This window comes from Lithobates pipiens, unplaced genomic scaffold (assembly GCF_037356315.1).
Source record: "Lithobates pipiens isolate NorthernLeopardFrog02 unplaced genomic scaffold, aLitPip1_a1.2 Scaffold_77, whole genome shotgun sequence".
Lineage (NCBI taxonomy): Eukaryota > Metazoa > Chordata > Amphibia > Anura > Ranidae > Lithobates > Lithobates pipiens.
The window spans coordinates 277326-296099 of NW_027507900.1; the positions used below are offsets into that span (position 1 = coordinate 277326).

At 49.9% G+C, this 18774-nt stretch overlaps 1 protein-coding gene across 6 annotated transcripts in view; it reads left to right on the forward strand.

The window, feature by feature from the left end:
- LOC143959490 (uncharacterized) overlaps positions 1 to 18774 on the forward strand; it is a 58219-nt gene that overhangs the window by 22138 nt on the left and 17307 nt on the right. For 4 of the 6 annotated variants that reach the window (XM_077468163.1, XM_077468164.1, XM_077468165.1 and 1 more), the window contains exons 4-6: positions 8946 to 9047; positions 12163 to 12247; positions 15840 to 15959. In XM_077468163.1, coding sequence (XP_077324289.1) covers positions 8946 to 9047; positions 12163 to 12247; positions 15840 to 15959 — 307 coding nt within the window. Of the gene's footprint in view, positions 1 to 2166; positions 2307 to 7765; positions 7903 to 8945; positions 9048 to 12162; positions 12248 to 15839; positions 15960 to 18774 lie in introns of those variants that run through there. The other 2 variants (XM_077468168.1, XM_077468167.1) reach the window with 2 other exon arrangements.

Genomic DNA, 18774 nt, shown 5'->3' on the forward strand with positions numbered 1-18774 from the left:
ATACTATATTACTAAGGGAGGTGTATGCTTTGCACGTGGGTGTTAGAGGTACTGGCACTAACCTGACGCTGCCTGGGGCGACGCAGACCTTATCTGACCCTCAAACTTATATCACCCGCCGGGTGATCAGGGGGTTAAACCTTTATTAGGTAATAAATGGCGGGTGCCCTGAAACTATAAAAAAATAACTAACCAACCAGCGTCACCTGTAACAGTTATATGGTGATCACTGGTGTTAACTAGGGGGCAATCAGGGGGCTTTATTCGGTAGTATAGGGGCTATAAAAAGCTGCGGCGAACCTAAATACCTACCTGCCTAACTAGCGTCACCTGTGACACTAATACAGCGATCAGAAAAACGATCGCTTATTAGTGACACTGGCGACGGGGGGTGATCACGGGGTTAAACCTTTATTGGGGGGGTTAGGGGGGTACCCTAGAGCTAAAGGGGGCTAACCCTAACAGTTATTGCAGTCACAAATGACACCAATGCAATAATAAAAAAAACTGTGACTGGGGGTGCAGGGGTGATTGGGGGGGTGATTGGGGGGGTGAAGGGGGGGTGAAAGTGTGCCTGGCGTGTTCTACTGTGTAGTGTAGTGTTGGTGCAACTCACCGATCCTCTCTCCTCGGTGCCGGAACGAAAAAGACCGACACGAGGAGAGATTACATCACTTCCTCTGCCTGTGTTTACATTACAGGAGAGGAAGTGATGTCATGCTGCCATTTCATTCGTCAGGAGCGATCGCGAGGGGGTGGCCATGAATGAATGGCCGCCCCCTCATCCCGGATCGCTCCTGCACGGAATCCGACCGCCGCTGGCACCCGATCGGGCCCCCCACCCGCGGGAAGGCATGGACGTACCTGTACGCCAATATGCCTGCCCGTGCCATTCTGTCGACGTACATCGTCGTGCGGCGGTCGGCAACTGGTTAAAGTGATAACTTATTCTGACAATTGGACCTATACGACCACAGTTTTGGAAGTTCTGGGTTTGGGTTCAAACTTTTGCAGCTGGGTTAAAATACTGTACCAGGCCCCTTTCAGCAGAAATTAAACTGGGAGGGAATCTGAGCCCTTTTCCATAGGCCGGGGAACGAGTCATGGCTGCCCCCCTATCCCTGTTCTTGTTTGCACTCCTGATGGAGCCTATAGCCCAAGCCATCCGAGTCTCCACTGATATTAAAGTTATTCGAATCGCGTCGATCATTGAAAAAGTTGCTCTTTATGCCAATGATTTGGTTCTCTTTTTAAATGACCCTGGTCCTGCTCTTAAAACCGCCCTACATTGAATGACATCATTTCATTCGCTCTCAGGTTTAAAAGTTAATTGGGAACAATCCCTTATCCTTCCCACTGATGAAAGCAAAGAGGAAGAAACTGTGCTACGGAGTAAGAATGATATTGGTCGGAAGCTGCAATTCAAATGTTCACCAAAAATACACAAAACAGAAAGAGAAAAAAGAGAACTGCGCTAACCTCAAATGCCCAAAGTGAATGGGGTATGTGTATGTGCTAAACCCACGATATAAGCCTTAGTGTCTTAATGTCTCTAAGGCCACCTCAAAAATATAGTGCATACTGTTATATATACAAATAAGTAAAATTAAATACAAAGATAAGACACAGATACGTGTCAATAATGTGAATTGCCCAAACACAGTACAAATTGTGTAGATCTCTGTGCATATACCCCTAAAAAAATGAAGAATAGAAATTTTCTCAAAACGGAAAAAAAATTTTTTTACATAAAATAAATGATCAAAAAATATTTTGAGACGCTCTATATAATGTCCATATAATTATATACCAAACTATTACTATACAATGTCCATATGGTAAATAAACACCAGTGAAGAAAACTTCGTATGAAGAGCTGAATTGGAAGTGCACAAATGAATAATCTTCTCCAGAAATATAGTGTGCTTTTCCCATCACCGAATGAGTGAATTGGCTCCTTACCAGATCCGAGCGACCCCCCGTTACAGAGGGTCACCCCAGGCAGAAACAATCAAAGGATATCCGGGTGGCGGTTCCCCCTCAGGCGATCCCGAATCTTTCACGCAATAGGGCTATGGCTGTTGCTCCACATATCACTCCCAACTTCTATATTCCCCCCCTTCTGTCGAAGGAAGGGGGAGGAATATAGAAGTTGGGAGTGATATGTGGGAGTGATATGTGGAGCAACAGCCATAGCCCTATTGCGTGAAAGATTCGGGACCGCCTGAGGGGGAACCGCCACCCGGATATCCTTTGATTGTTTCTGCCTGGGGTGACCCTCTGTAACGGGGGGTCGCTTGGATCTGGTAAGGAGCCAATTCATTCATTCGGTGATGGGAAAAGCACACTATATTTCTGGAGAAGATTATTCATTTGTGCACTTCCAATTCAGCTCTTCATACGAAGTTTTCTTCACTGGTGTTTATTTACCATATGGACATTGTATAGTAATAGTTTGGTATATAATTATATGGACATTATATAGATAGGGTGCCCACGTGTCCCGGATTGCCCGGGATTGTCCCGGATTTCACATTTTTGTCCCGTGTCCCGGGCACCTTCATTCCGGGACAATACAGTGTCCCGGAATGAAACAAAACACAATCTGCTCCACGAGTCTCTCTCCCTCTCCCTGTCTGCCGCCGGCCCGCCGCGGCGCCGCCACACACAGTCACAGACTAGTGTCAGAGTCGGACTCACACTACACAGGCAGCGCACAGGAGGAGGATGACTCACACATGCAGTCTGGTTGCTAGGCTAGGGGCCGCCCCGCGTCTAGCAACCAGTGACGTCAGCCTGATGGGCGGGCTGAGACGGAGCTGGTGGCACTGTCTGGCAGTGAGTGTGGGCAATGCACCCCCCCCCGCAGGCCCCGCACAGTACGTACCCCAGACAGAGTGACGCCACTGACGACACAGGGCGCCTCACTTAAATTAAAGTCTCCAGGCCAGTCAGCACTCAGCAGCTTCAGTCTCGTGTCCTCTCACTGCCTGTGCTCTCACTGAGATTCCTCCTCAGATTCCTCCTCCAGAGCCCAGGCTCCTCCCGCCCACGAGGTCCTGCAGTTAAAATACAGACACTGACAAACTTCCAGGAGTCCAGGTTAGTGTACAATTCTGCTGCTGTACCCCTCCCCCTCCATTCTGCTGCTGACTGTCCTCCTCCATTCTTTCTGCTGCTGTCCCCCTCCAGTCTTCCTCTGTGTCCCCCTCTTTTCTGTTGCTGTCCCCCTCCCTTCTTCCTCCGTGCGCCCCTCCGTTCTTCCTCTGTGTCCCCCTCCGTTCTTCCACTGTGTCCCCCTATGTTTTTCCTCTGTGTCCCCCTCTGTTCTTCCTCCATTTTTCCTCCGTGTCCCCCTCTGTTCTTCCTCCGTGTCCCCCTCCGTTCTTCCTCCGTGTCCCCCTCCGTTCTTCCTCCGTGTCCCCCTCCGTTGTTTCTCAGTGTCCCCCTCCGTTGTTTCTCAGTGTCCCCCTCCGTTGTTTCTCAGTGTCCCCCTCCGTTGTTTCTCAGTGTCCCCCTCCATTCTTCCTCCATGTCCCCCACCATTCTTTCTCAGTGTCCCCCTCCGTTCTGCTGCTGTCCCCCACTGTTCTTCCTCCGTCTCCCCCCCCCGATCTTCCTCCATGTCCCCCTCTGTTTTTCCTCCGTGTCCCCCTCTGTTCTGCTGCTGGTCCCCTCTGTTCTGCTGGTGTCCCCCTCCATTCTTCCTCTGTGTCCCCCTCCGTTCTTCCTCTGTGTCCCCCTCCGTTTTTCCTCCGTGTCCCCCTCTGTTCTTCCTCCATTTTTCCCCCGTGTCCCCCTCCGTTGTTTCTCAGTGTCCCCCTCCGTTGTTTCTCAGTGTCCCCCTCCGTTCTTCCTCCATGTCCCCCACCATTCTTTCTCAGTGTCCCCCTCCGTTCTGCTGCTGTCCCCCACCGTTCTTCCTCCGTCTCCCCCCCGATCTTCCTCCATGTCCCCCTCTGTTCTGCTGCTGTTCCCCTCTGTTCTGCTGCTGTCCCCCTCCATTCTTTCTCCGTGTCCCCCTCTGTTCTTCCTCCATGTCCCCCTCTGTTCTTCCTCCGTGTTCCCCTATGTTCTGCTGGTGTCCCCCTCCATTCTTCCTCTGTGTCCCCCTCCGTTCTTCCTCTGTGTCCCCCTCCGTTCTTCCTCTGTGTCCCCCTCCATTCTTCCTCTGTGTCCCCCTCCGTTCTTCCTCTGTGTCCCCCTCCATTCTTCCTCTGTGTCCCCCTCCGTTCTTCCTCTGTGTCCCCCTCCGTTCTTCCTCTGTGTCCCCCTCCGTTCTTCCTCCGTGTCCCCCTCTGTTCTTCCTCCATTTTTCCTCCGTGTCCCCCTCCGTTGTTTCTCAGTGTCCCCCTCCGTTGTTTCTCAGTGTCCCCCTCCGTTGTTTCTCAGTGTCCCCCTCCGTTGTTTCTCAGTGTCCCCCTCCGTTGTTTCTCAGTGTCCCCCTCCGTTCTTCCTCCATGTCCCCCACCATTCTTTCTCAGTGTCCCCCACCGTTCTTCCTCCGTCTCCCCCCCGATCTTCCTCCATGTCCCCCTCTGTTCTGCTGCTGTTCCCCTCTGTTCTGCTGCTGTCCCTCTCCATTCTTTCTCCGTGTCCCCCTCTGTTCTTCCTCCATGTCCCCCTCTGTTCTTCCTCCGTGTTCCCCTATGTTCTGCTGGTGTCCCCCTCCATTCTTCCTCTGTGTCCCCCTCCGTTCTTCCTCTGTGTCCCCCTCCGTTCTTCCTCTGTGTCCCCCTCCGTTCTTCCTCTGTGTCCCCCTCCGTTCTTCCTCTGTGTCCCCCTCCGTTCTTCCTCCGTGTCCCCCTCCGTTCTTCCTCTGTGTCCCCCTCCGTTCTTCCTCTGTGTCCCCCTCCGTTCTTCCTCCGTGTCCCCCTCTGTTCTTCCTTTGTGTCCCCCTCCGTGTACATTGCATACCTGTCTAAACTGGTTACCACTGTTTGCATTTTTTCCCCCAAAAAATTGGCAAAAAAGGTATCAAAAAACATCTTTTTTAGGTGGGTGCGGGGGGGGGGGGGGGTGGGTTGTCCCTGAATGGCAGTTTGGAAATGTGGTCACCCTATATATAGAGCGTCTCAAAATATTTTTTGATCATTTATTTTATGTAAAAAATTTTTTTTTCAGTTTTGAGAAAATTTCTATTCTACATTTTTTTTAGGGGTATATGCACAGAGATCTACACAATTTGTACTGTGTTTGGGCAATTCACATTATTGACACGTATCTGTGTCTTATCTTTGTATTTAATTTTACTTATTTGTATATATAACAGTATGCACTATATTTTTGAGGTGGCCTTAGAGACATTAAGACACTAAGGCCGCGTACACACGGGCGGACTGTCTGACGGACTTGGTCCGCTGAAACGTGTTTCAGCGGACAGTCCGCTCGTGTGTGGGCTTCAGCGGACTTTTTCGCCGGACAGTCTGGCGGACTAAGTCTTTCGGAATTTCCGTAATATTGTCCGTCCAAACTTGGTTTCAGCGGACAGTCCGCTCGTGTGTAGGCAAGTTGGACGGACTAAGTATGGCGCATGCTCAGAAAGGATTTACACTGCGAAAGGTTGCATTGTAGTGTATTGGACGTCGTATTTCTAGTCCCGTCGTACGTGCTGTACACGTCATCGCGCAAGCTTTCAGCGGACTGTCTGTTCATCGTGTGTGGTCAAGTCCGTTCATTCAAAAGTAGGACGGACTGTCCGTCGGATTGTCTGACGGACTTAGTTGGCCGGACAGTCCGCCCGTGTGTACGCGGCCTAAGGCTTATATCGTGGGTTTAGCACATACACATACCCCATTCACTTTGGGCATTTGAGGTTAGCGCAGTTCTCTTTTTTCTCTTCCCACTGATGAGCATGCACAAGTAGCTGCGGACCCTTCTCTGCCCCTTAAATGGACCTCCACTGCAAAATACTTGGGCCTATCGCTATCACCAAAACTTACCAAATATTGTCCCCCTATTACAATCAGCAAAACAAAGACTGAAAACATGGAGTAATCTCCCTCTGTCACTTGTAAGAAAAAACAATCTTATAAAGATGTCCTCCGTCATACCCCAGTATGGTTACCATGGAAATATTGAAAATCATCTGACAGCTTTGCTCTCCTTTCTGTTGGGCTCCTCCCAAAATAAATTTAAATGAAAGAAGCTCCAGAGCTGCGGCACGCGGGCTCCGCCCCCTCTCTCTGGCCACCCCCTCTGTGTATAATGGATAGATTTATCCATTGCCTGAATCTATCTATGGCCACTGCCACCCCCTATTTAGGCATCCGGTCCCATTTTGGGCACGGGGCGCCCGAATTACAGCGGTGGGGGATGTTTTTGAAGCACTTGATTGGAGCCATAGGCTCTAATAGACTTCAAAAAAGGTGAACTTGGAGCGCAGAGCATTGCACTCACAATCCAATCAGGTGTGTTGGAAAAGCAAATGAATATTCACTAACGCTGAACCGCCTCTCCACCAATCAGGTGCTTGGGTCTGTTACCGTCACCTGATTGGCTGAAAGGACAGGCGCTGCGATTCGATGCCTATCTGGAAGATTGAAGGAGATGCATGGAGGACACATCTCGCCTCTGTCTGACCCTCTGCAAGGTCCCAGAGCTTGCTGCCCGCATGCCAGACCCACCACTGAGACAGGGTAAGTGCTGGGCAGATGGCAAGTGGGCAGGGGGGGGGTCACAGTGGCAATATTTGATGGGCACAGTAGATGCATTTGATGGGCACAGTGGAAGCATTTGATGGGCACAGTAGTAGCATGTGATGGGGCACAGTGGCAGCATTTGATGGGGCACAGTGGCAGCATGTGATGGGGCACAGTGGCAGCATTTGATAAGGCACAGTGGCAGCAAGTGATGGGGCACAGTGGCAGCATGTGATGGGGCACAGTGGCAGCATGTGATGGGGCACAGAGGCAGCATTTGATGGGGCACAGTGGCAGCATGTGATGGGGCACAGTGGCAGCATGTGATGGGGCACAGTGGCAGCATGTGATGGGGCACAGTGGCAGCATGTGATAAGGCACAGTGGCAGCAAGTGATGGGGCACAGTGGCAGCATGTGATGGGGCACAGAGGCAGCATTTGATGGGGCACAGTGGCAGCATGTGATGGGGCACAGTGGCAGCATGTGATGGGGCACAGTGGCAGCATGTGATGGGGCACAGTGGCAGCATGTGATAAGGCACAGTGGCAGCATTTGATGGGCACAGTGAAACATTTGATGGAGCTCAGTGGCAGAATTTGATGGGGCACAGTGGCAGCATTTGGTGAGCACAATGGCAGTGTTTTATGGGCACGGTGGCAGCATTTTATGGGCGCAGTGGCACTATTTGATGGCACAGTGGCTGCATTTGATGGGCATAGTGAGGCTGCAATTAATGGGGTTTTTTTCAGAATTTTTCAGTTTGTTTGCCCCCCCCCAAAAAAATTTTTTGAGCACCAGCCGCCACTGATGTGTGCTGTTGAGCAACTTTGGATTTGTGACAATCTGCAAGCAAGGGGGTTGATTTCTGATACCTCCCTCGTCCTTGTACTCTTACAGTGATCTTTTGGCCCCCACATTGTCCTTCCATGTCTGATCACATGGTGGCCACATGGTGGTATTGAGGGACACATGGTGTTTGCAGACATCCCAGCAATTGGAATATTGCCCAAACTGTGATTACTCAGACTGACACTTCCACCGTGTGCCCAATGTACTGCACCCTGAGGTCTGATGACACAGTGTCACTCCTTATTAGGGTGTCACCGTATTGTCACTCCTTATTAGGGTGTCACCGTATTGTCACTCCTTATTAGGGTGTCACCGTATTGTCACTCCTTATTAGGGTGTTGTGTCAGGTCATCTCTTCATTCTGGGAAAATCCTTCTCCTTCACAATACCCGGCCGTGTCACTGGACTCAGGTAAGACCTTCAAGGACCTCTAATACAAGATATAAAGATGTGAGAAGTATAAAGAGTTCACAGAAACCTCCTCCAGATCCAGATGTGTTTCTGCCTGTGTGTGTGTTTGATGCATTTTTTTATGCGTTTCATATCCTTTTTTACTTTTTTTTTCTTTTCCTCGTCATGCTAGTTCACATCACATGTGTTCCAGTTTTTTTTTTTCTGCACCTAGTAAGTAGGTTCCATGGTTTCCAATGACATAGTTCACACCAGTGCTTGCAGTTCCAGAAAAAAGTAGAACGTGCTGCAGTTTTCCTGCACAGAACTGTACTGGAACGTGAAAAACAGGGGAAGAAAGAGGGGAGGACATCCTGGAACGCATCAAAAATGCACTGGAATGCATAAAACACGAATGCAGAAACCCATCCGGAATGGATTTGGAGGATGTTTTATTTAGGTGTGAACCGACCCTTTCTGGGGGTTTTTTCCCTGTACTGGGGTCTGGTGCGTTTTTGATGTGTTTTTCCACGTTCCAGTACAGTTCTGTGCAGGAAAAATGCACCATATTCTATTTTTTTTTTCTTCTTTATGGAATCAGAACACACTGAAACTGCAAGCACTGGTGTGAACTATGCCATTGGAAACCATGGAACCTACTTTCTATGCGTTTCTATGCAGAAAAAAAAAAGCACCGGAAGGCATGTAGCGTGAACTAGTCCTAAGAAATAAACAAATGTCAGGAAGAGAAACTACCCATTCAACTTATAGAAAAGAATCTCCAGGAATGTCAGTAAACACATTTCAGGATATAATTGTCTGTTCCTGAGAGGAAGGGATTCTCCTGCGCACAGCTCGTTTCCTGACAGTAATTTCCCTGTAGCCACCTGCCCTAGCCTGATATGGTGGATCACATAGATAATGCTGAGTGATTGTAAATACAATGTCTAGTGTCCCTCTATGAGGTGGAATGTTAGAAGAATTGCCTGGAGATGGTCAGATCTTGTCACTACACGAGGAGCCTTTCATCTTTGAGGAGATAACACGGTTTTCCTTCTATACAGATCTTCCGTCAGACATGAGAACTTTGTACATCACTCTGATCTTTGGGGTTCTCCTCCCATTTGCCAGCGCCGAGGACTGGGATCTGGAGAAGATGAGACAATGTAAGTCTGAAATGTATAGGACTGAATTGGAGGTACAGATCATCAATACATCTGAATGTAGAACTAATAGTATCATTCTATATCATTTATAACGTCAGCCCAGTCTTAGAGGCATAGATCGGAGGCTTCCATAGACCAGGGAGCCCTATAGACCAGGGGCTTCCATGGTCAGGGTCTTCCATAGACCAGGGAGCCCTATAGACCAGGGTCTTCCATAAACCAGGGAGCCCTATAGACCAGGGACTTCCACGGTCAGGGTCTTCCATAGACCAGGGAGCCCTATAGACCAGGGTCTTCCATAAACCAGGGAGCCCTATAGACCAGGGACTTCCACGGTCAGGGTCTTCCATAGACCAGGGAGCCCTATAGACCAGGGGCTTCCACGGTCAGGGTCTTCCATAGACCAGGGAGCCCTATAGACCAGGGGCTTCCATGGTCAGGGTCTTCCATAGACCAGGGAGCCCTATAGACCAGGGTCTTCCATAAACCAGGGAGCCCTATAGACCAGGGACTTCCACGGTCAGGGTCTTCCATAAACCAGGGAGCCCTATAGACCAGGGACTTCCACGGTCAGGGTCTTCCATAGACCAGGGAGCCCTATAGACCAGGGACTTCCACGGTCAGGGTCTTCCATAGACCAGGGAGCCCTATAGACCAGGGACTTCCATAGACCAGGGAGCCCTATAGACTAGGGTCTTCCATAGACCAGGGAGCCCTATAGACCAGGGTCTTCCATAGACCAGGGACATCCAAAGATTGGGAAAATCTGTAGACCATGACTTCCATAGGTCAGGGGCTTCCATGGATCAGGGACATCCATAGATTAGGGGCCTCCATAGATCAAGGGCTCCTGCAGATCAGGGAGGTCTATACATGAAGGACCCCCATAAATCAGGGGCATCCCTAGGTGACCCTATCCCCATGTTTAATTGAGCGGTTAGGTTCAGGGTTAAGGTTCCTTTTTAGTGGTTAAAGTTTATGTTTGAGGCTTAGATTGAGTGTTTGGGATAGATTCTGGGTTATAGTAAAGGGCTGTGTTAGTGGTTAAAGGTTATGTTTAGGGAAATGAGGGTTGGGGTTAGGTTCAGGATTAACATTAAGGGTTAGGTTGGGGCTAGTAATTACATTTATGCTAAAGTTTGTTTGGGGCTTAGATTAAGGGCTGGGCTTAAGTTCTGGGTTAAGGCTTAGGTTGAGGTTAGTAGGTTATGTTGGGTTAAAGGTTATAATTTAGGGTTAGATTGAGGTTTATAGCTAAGTTTTAGGTTAGGGTTAATTGATTGTTAGACTAGAGGTTATAATTAAAGGTTAGGCTGAGGTTTGGGGTTCGATTCAGGGGTAGAGTTGAGGGTTAGATTTAGGGGTAGAGGTTAAGCTGAGGTTTTGGGTTAGATTCAGGGGTGAGGGTGAAGGGTGGGGTTAGATTCAGGGGTAAAGGTAAGTGTTAGACTGAGGTTTGGGGTTACATTCAGGGGTAAAGGCAAGAGTTAGGCTGAGGTTTGGGGTTAGATTCAGGGGTAGAGGTAGGGGTTAGATTCAGGGGTAAGGGTTAGGCTGAGGTTCGGGGTTAGATTCAGGGGTAAAGGTGAAGGGTTAGGCTGAGGTTTAGGGTTAGATTCAGGGGTAAAGGTGAAGGGTGGGGTTAGATTCAGGGGTAAAGGTAAGGGTTAAGCTGAGGTTTAGGGTTAAATTCAGGGGTAAAGGTGAAGAGTGGGGTTAGATTCAGGGGTAAAGCTAAGGGTTAGGTCGAGGTTGAGGCTTAGGGTTAGATTCAGGGGTAAAGGTGGAGGGTGGGGTTAGATTCAGGGGTAAAGCTAAGGGTTAGCTCAAGGTTGAGGTTTAGGGTTAGATTCAGGGGTAAAGGTGAAGGGTGGGGTTAGATTCAGGGGTAAAGCTAAGGGTTAGGTCGAGGTTGAGGTTTAGGGTTAGATTCAGGGGTAAAGGTGAAGGGTGGGGTTAGATTCAGGGGTAAAGCTAAGGGTTAGGTCGAGGTTGAGGCTTAGGGTTAGATCCGGGGTAAAGGTGGAGGGTGGGGTTAGATTCAGGGGTAAAGCTAAGGGTTAGCTCAAGGTTGAGGTTTAGGGTTAGATTCAGGGGTAAAGGAGAAGGGTGGGGTTAGATTCAGGGGTAAAGCTAAGGGTGAGGTTGAGGCTTAGGGTTAGATTCAGGGGTAAAGGTGAAGGGTGGGGTTAGATTCAGGGGTAAAGCTAAGGGTTAGCTCAAGGTTGAGGTTTAGGGTTAGATTCAGGGGTAAAGGTGAAGGGTGGAGTTAGATTCAGGGGTAAAGCTAAGGGTGAGGTTGAGGCTTAGGGTTAGATTCAGGGGTAAAGGTGAAGGGTGGGGTTAGATTTAGGGGTAAAGCTAAGGGTTAGGTCGAGGTTGAGGTTTAGGGTTAGATTCAGGGGTAAAGGTGGAGGGTGGGGTTAGATTCAGGGGTAAAGCTAAGGGTGAGGTTGAGGCTTAGGGTTAGATTCAGGGGTAAAGGTGGAGGGTGGGGTTAGATTCAGGGGTAAAGCTAAGGGTTAGGTCGAGGTTGAGGTTTAGGGTTAGATTCAGGGGTAAAGGTGGAGGGTGGGGTTAGATTCAGGGGTAAAGCTAAGGGTGAGGTTTAGGGTTAGATTCAGGGGTAAAGGTGAAGGGTGGTGTTATATTCAGGGATAAAGGTAAGGGTTAAGCTGAGGTTTAGGGTTATATTCAGGGGTAAATCTAAGGGTTAGATTGAGGTTTAGGGTTAGGTTAGAAGTTGAGGTCATCTTCATAGCACTACTTTCCAAAGACCAGAAGGCAATCTATCCCCTGCAACCTCCCCCCGTGTAGGTCTCTTGGTGCACATTTGATGTTTCTCAGAGATTGTACAAACCCAAAATGATAAAAAGTTGGGAAACTTCATCTTGTTATTTGATTGGCTCCCGGGGTTTGGAGGTTCCAGATTTGGAACATAACGAGTCGGCCCCTGCTGCAGTTACATTGGAATATAGAGGGGAAGTGGATTTTAGTATTCTTTGTAAGGTGGAAAGGAATAGACTGAGGCATTGAAACAATGAGAGCAGAAGTGGGTGGGGCAGTGAGTGAAATGCCCACCCCTGAGGTTCACACCGGCCTTCTTTTCCTGCAGGTACGTGCTCAATGAATGTAACTAAGGAAATCCCATCAGCCGTGGCCCGAGGTTGCATTACAGACACCCGGGGACAGAGAGTCACGTAAGTTATAGAAATGAGTATTATATTGTTCAATGTATGGGGTGCCCATCATGTGATCTGATTGGATAAGAAGCGGAGCACACCCCCATTCTTTCATCAGGTTATTGGACAGGAAGTCAGCTGTGTGTAGGAGAATATCTTCCCCAGGATCGGAACTTTATTTCAGTGCTATTGAGTTCTGAAACCTGTTGATGGAGCTCTGAGAAGAATTGGCACCAGTACTCACCGAGGTGCACGCCCTCTAGTTGGGAAATCAAGGTTGGGAAGGGTGTTGCCTCGTTTGTTGGGTTCATCTAGCTAATAAATAATTAATGTGGCCTCGCCCTGTACAGGAACACCCATAAAACCAGAACCTGAGCTTCTAAATTTAACGATCAATAAAGAATGCACGTGTCCTGAGGCATTATGGCGTCCATTCCACGAAAACAGTCAAAAAAATCAAAAATAAAGTGAAATTCAAAAAGTTCATTCCATGAAAGGTCCATGTTTTAACCCTTTAAAGGAACTCTTTCTATATAAAGGAATTGGTGAATGTGGTGTGGAGACACTTGACATTAACTTCACAAGCTGCCTGAAATACCGTCCATGTCCCGTCATATGCAAATCTTGACTTTCTCATCATGAGTCAAGATGTGCCCCCCCCCCCCCATTCACATTCACCTCCTTATAGACAATGGGACCACCCATCAAGTGGAAGAACCAATAGGAAGATGCAGAATATGGGAGGAGGCAAACTAGCCCTCATGGGGTTTTTTTTCACAGAAAGTCAATTTTGCATATTGGGGTTCAGGGGTTACTGGGTAGGTTCATAAAAAGATACATGCAGAAACTTGAGGTGCCCATACACCATGTGCCTGTACCCGTCTGTCTCAATTGGAAGGGTATGCCAGGGCAGCACTTATGTCTGTAGTACCCAACCTTCCTCTCCCCTCCATTACCCTCATAGATCTGCTCCAATGGTCATTGGATGATGGTCACGGCCATTGTTGACCCGTTCCAGGAATGATGTTTATGGGGCAAGTTGATGGTACTAGATGGTACTAGACTGGTCACCCCCTGATAAAGTAAACTACAACTGTGTCTGCAGTGCCCCACCCCCACCTCTCCATTATCTTCAGTCATAGATTTGCTCTCTGGTGGTTGGATGATGGTCACAATCATTGTTGACCAGATCCAGTGACAATCTAATGTTTGTGGAGCAAGCTGGAGTCACCTCTTTCAGGGGGGTCACCAGTCTAGTACCATCAACTCGCTCCACAAATGTTAGATTGTCATTGGGTCTGGTCAACAATGGCCGTAACCACCATAGAGCAGATCTATGAAGATAATGGAGAAGTGAGGGATGGGAAAGTTGCAGTACTCAACCTTCCCATCCCCTACCTCTCCATTATAGTAATAGATCTGCTCTATGGTGGTCACAGTCATTGTTGACCAGATTCAGCGACGATCTGAAGTTTGTGGAGAGAGTTGATGGTCTAGACTAGTGATCCCCCTGAAATAGGTGACTCCAACTGTGCCTTCAGTGCCCAACCTTCCCATCACCCACCTCTCCATTACCCTCAGTCATAGATCTGCCCCTACCTTCATTGGATGGTGGTCATGGCCATTGTCGGGCAGTTCCAGCAAGCATGTTTGTGGAGCCAGTTGATGGTCTAGACTAGTGATCCCCCTGAAATAGGTGACTCCAACTGTGTCTTCAGTGCCCAACTTTCCCATCACCCACCTCTCCATTACCCTCAGTCATAGATCTGCCCCTACCTTCATTGGATGGTGGTCATGGCCATTGTCGGCCAGTTCCAGCAACCAGGTTTGTGGAGCGAGTTGATGGTCTAGACCAGTGATTCTCAACCAGGGTTCCTCCAGAGGTTGTAGGGGTTCCTTCAGCATTGGGAAATTTCTGCCTGTCAGATAAGTTCCCACGGACACCATTGATCTTTTTCAGCGACGATCTGAAGTTTGTGGAGCCAGTTGATGGTCTAGACTAGTGATCCCCCTGAAATAGGTGACTCCAACTGTGTCTTCAGTGCCCAACCTTCCCATCACCCACCTCTCCATTACCCTCAGTCATAGATCTGCCCCTACCTTCATTGGATGGTGGTCATGGCCATTGGAGGACAGTTCCAGCAACCAGGTTTGTGGAGCCAGTTGATGGTCTAGACCAGTGATTCTCAACCAGGGTTCCTCCAGAGGTTGTAGGGGTTCCTCCAGAGGTTGTAGGGGTTCCTTCAGCATTGGGAAATTTCTGCCTCTCAGATAAGTTCCCACTCACACCATTGATCTTTTTCAGCGACGATCTGAAGTTTGTGGAGCCAGTTGATGGTCTAGACTAGTGATCCCCCTGAAATAGGTGACTCCAACTGTGTCTTCAGTGCCCAACTTTCCCATCACCCACCTCTCCATTACCCTCAGTCATAGATCTGCCCCTACCTTCATTGGATGGTGGTCATGGCCATTGTCGGGCAGTTCCAGCAACCATGTTTGTGGAGCCAGTTGATGGTTACTAGACTGAAAGAGGTGACTCAACCTTCCCATCCCCCACCTCTCTCCATTCTTACCTTTGGGGCTCCCAATCCCATATCCTGTAACCTCCTCGTGAAACAAGAACAATGAACTCCAGGCAGATATAATGGTGCTCTCTGTTCAGGACAATGGTAATAAATGTTTTTTTAGGACAACCAGGGAAGGTACCTGAATGTGTCCTGGTATCGGCTTCTAGCAGTCCCTGTACAGCAGAGCTCAGACTAGGGGAGGTGGAAACACCTCCCAACTTTCTGAGATGGGAACGAGGGACACCTATTAGCAAAAGCAGGCATAGGACACACCCCCTGCCAAGCCCCCTTAAAGGAGAATTATATGAAAATAAATTATATGAAAAAATGATTAGTTAAAGCAACAGGTAATTCATTTTTCCCACTACTATTCCTTTATTCTGGCTTCTGAAATTTACAGATGCAGCAATTTAGAAATGTGATGAAAGGTTTATCACTGGGAGATGAAAAATAAATTTTATATACAACTATATAGATCAGACCAATGAGGAGGACAGAGGGACATTGTTCCAAATCCAGGACAGTCCCTCAAAATCCGGGACAGTCCCTCAAAATCCGGGACATTGTTCAAAATCCGGGACAGTCCCTCGAAATCCGGGACAGTTGGTCTGCTTGCCCTTTTACTGTCCAATCACAGGCTGGGGGAGGAGCAAGTCCTGTTAAGGGTTTCTTACCTGCAGGAGAGAAACTTCAGTTCTCCTCTCCTGTCAGGCAGAGCTGTGTAAATCTTAGGAGTGGATGTATAGAAATACAAATCTTGTGGCATTAAATGATTTATTACGGGTAATTGTATATCACTGACAATTTACTCAGTGCTTTATATATATATAGTACAGTCACATCAGTTCCTGTCCCAGGAGCTTACAATCAAAGGTCCCTACGTCACATTCATAGACATACTGGGACCAGTGTGAGGGGAAAGCCGCACAGGGAAAAAATGCAAACTCCATGCAGGTGGTGCCGTGGTTGGGATTTGAACCCCAGTGCCGCCAGGCGGAAGTGCTAGCCCCCCAGCCACTGTCATTGTCTTCTCTCTGTTGTAGGATGAGACTGTCACCTTCAGAGCACGATGGCTGCATTGCCTCCATTTTCCATGAAGCGACTCCCGGAGAGATATACATCATTTTGAACTACAACGGAAAACTGGATGACGCCGCAAAGCGGTACGTTTACTATATAAACACGGGAGGAATGTAACGGGAGGGACTGACAAAACATCATGGGCGGAGCCGACATGAGCACATGATGTGTTGAGTATGTAGGAGATGGAATGATCTCCACCCCCAACACCAAAGGACACAGCGATAATAGGCGGGGCTTATTTTTTTCAACGGGAGCGCAGTTCCGGGACACTTCCAGCACTGACTGTATGTAATGGTAGGGGTGCTGGATGGTCTATTGCTGCTGGCTATATAGGGATCTATGGGTTGTTGGGGGGGGGATTTATTGATGCTGGGGGGTCAATTGTTGCTGGGAGAGATCTACTGTTGAGAGAGGAGTCTATTGATAATGGCTGCTGGGGAAGTCTATTGTTGCTGGGAGGGATCTAATGTTGAGAAATGAGTCTGTTGTTGCTCAGGGGGTATGTTTCAGGGGGGGGGGCTATTGTAGTTTGGGGGGTCTATTGTTGTTGGGAGGTATTTTGTTTCAGGGGGTCTATTGTTGCTGGGAGGATCCCTCCACTGCCCTCCATTCAGTGTCCTCCACCCCTCTCCACCAATCCCTCCACTGCCCTCCATTCAGTGTCCTCCACCCCTCTCCACCAATCCCTCCACTGCCCTCCATTCAGTGTCCTCCACCCCTCTCCACCAATCCCTCCACTGCCCTCCATTCAGTGTCCTCCACCCCTCTCTACCAATCCCTCCACTGCCCTCCATTCAGTGTCCTCCACCCCTCTCTACCAATCCCTCCACTGACCTCCATTCAGTGTCCTCCACCCCTCTCCACCAATCCCTCCACTGACCTCCATTCAGTGTCCTCCACCCCTCTCTACCAATCCCTCCACTGACCTCCATTCAGTGTCCTCCACCCCTCTCTACCAATCCCTCCACTGACCTCCATTCAGTGTCCTCCACCCCTCTCTACCAATCCCCCCACTGACCTCCATTCAGTGTCCTCCATCCCTCTCTACCAATCCCTCCACTGACCTCCATTCAGTGTCCTCCACCCCTCTCCACCAATCCCTCCACTGCCCTCCATTCAGTGTCCTCCACCCCTCTCTACCAATCCCTCCACTGGTCTCCATTCAGTGTCCTCCACCCCTCTCTACCAATCCCTCCACTGACCTCCATTCAGTGTCCTCCACCCCTCTCCACCAATCCCTCCACTGCCCTCCATTCAGTGTCCTCCACCCCTCTCCACCAATCCCTCCACTGCCCTCCATTCAGTGTCCTCCACCCCTCTCCACCAATCCCTCCACTGACCTCCATTCAGTGTCCTCCACCCCTCTCCACCAATCCCTCCACTGCCCTCCATTCAGTGTCCTCCACCCCTCTCCACCAATCCCTCCACTGCCCTCCATTCAGTGTCCTCCACCCCTCTCTACCAATCCCTCCACTGCCCTCCATTCAGTGTCCTCCACCCCTCTCCACCAATCCCTCCACGGACTTCCATTCAGTGTCCTCCACCCCTCTCCGCCAATCCCTCCACTGACCTCCGTTCAGTGTCCTCCACCCCTCTCTACCAATCCCTCCACTGACCTCCATTCAGTGTCCTCCACCCCTCTCTACCAATCCCTCCACTGCCCTCCATTCAGTGTCCTCCACCCCCTCTACCAATCCCTCCACTGGTCTCCATTCAGTGTCCTCCACCCCTCTCTACCAATCCCTCCACTGCCCTCCATTCAGTGTCCTCCACCCCTCTCCACCAATCCCTCCACTGACCTCCATTCAGTGTCCTCCACCCCTCTCTACCAATCCCTCCACTGACCTCCATTCAGTGTCCTCCACCCCCTCTACCAATCCCTCCACTGACCTCCATTCAGTGTCCTCCACCCCTCTCTACCAATCCCTCCACTGGTCTCCATTCAGTGTCCTCCACCCCTCTCTACCAATCCCTCCACTGCCCTCCATTCAACGTCCTCCACCCCTCTCTACCAATCCCTCCACTGACCTCCATTCAGTGTCCTCCACCCCTCTCTACCAATCCCTCCACTGACCTCCATTCAGTGTCCTCCACCCCTCTCTACCAATCCCTCCACTGACCTCCATTCAGTGTCCTCCACCCCTCTCTACCAATCCCTCCACTGACCTCCATTCAGTGTCCTCCATCCCTCTCTACCAATCCCTCCACTGACCTCCATTCAGTGTCCTCCACCCCTCTCTACCAATCCCTCCACTGCCCTCCATTCAGTGTCCTCCACCCCTCTCCACCAATCCCTCCACTGACTTCCATTCAGTGTCCTCCACCCCTCTCTGCCAATCCCTCCACTGGTGTCCATTCAGTGTCCTCCACCCCTCTCTACCAATCCCTCCACTGACCTCCATTCAGTGTCCTCCACCCCTCTCTACCAATCCCTCCACTGACCTCCATTCAGTGTCCTCCACCCCTCTCCACCAATCCCTCCACTGACCTCCATTCAGTGTCCTCCACCCCTCTCTACAAATCCCTCCACTGGTCTCCATTCAGTGTCCTCCACCCCCTCTACCAATCCCTCCACTGACCTCCATTCAGTGTCCTCCACCCCTCTCTACCAATCCCTCCACTGGTCTCCATTCAGTGTCCTCCACCCCTCTCCACCAATCCCTCCACTGCCCTCCATTCAGTGTCCTCCACCCCTCTCCACCAATCCCTCCACTGCCCTCCATTCAGTGTCCTCCACCCCTCTCTACCAATCCCTCCACTGACCTCCATTCAGTGTCCTCCACCCCTCTCCACCAATCCCTCCACTGCCCTCCATTCAGTGTCCTCCACCCCTCTCCACCAATCCCTCCACTGCCCTCCATTCAGTGTCCTCCACCCCTCTCCACCAATCCCTCC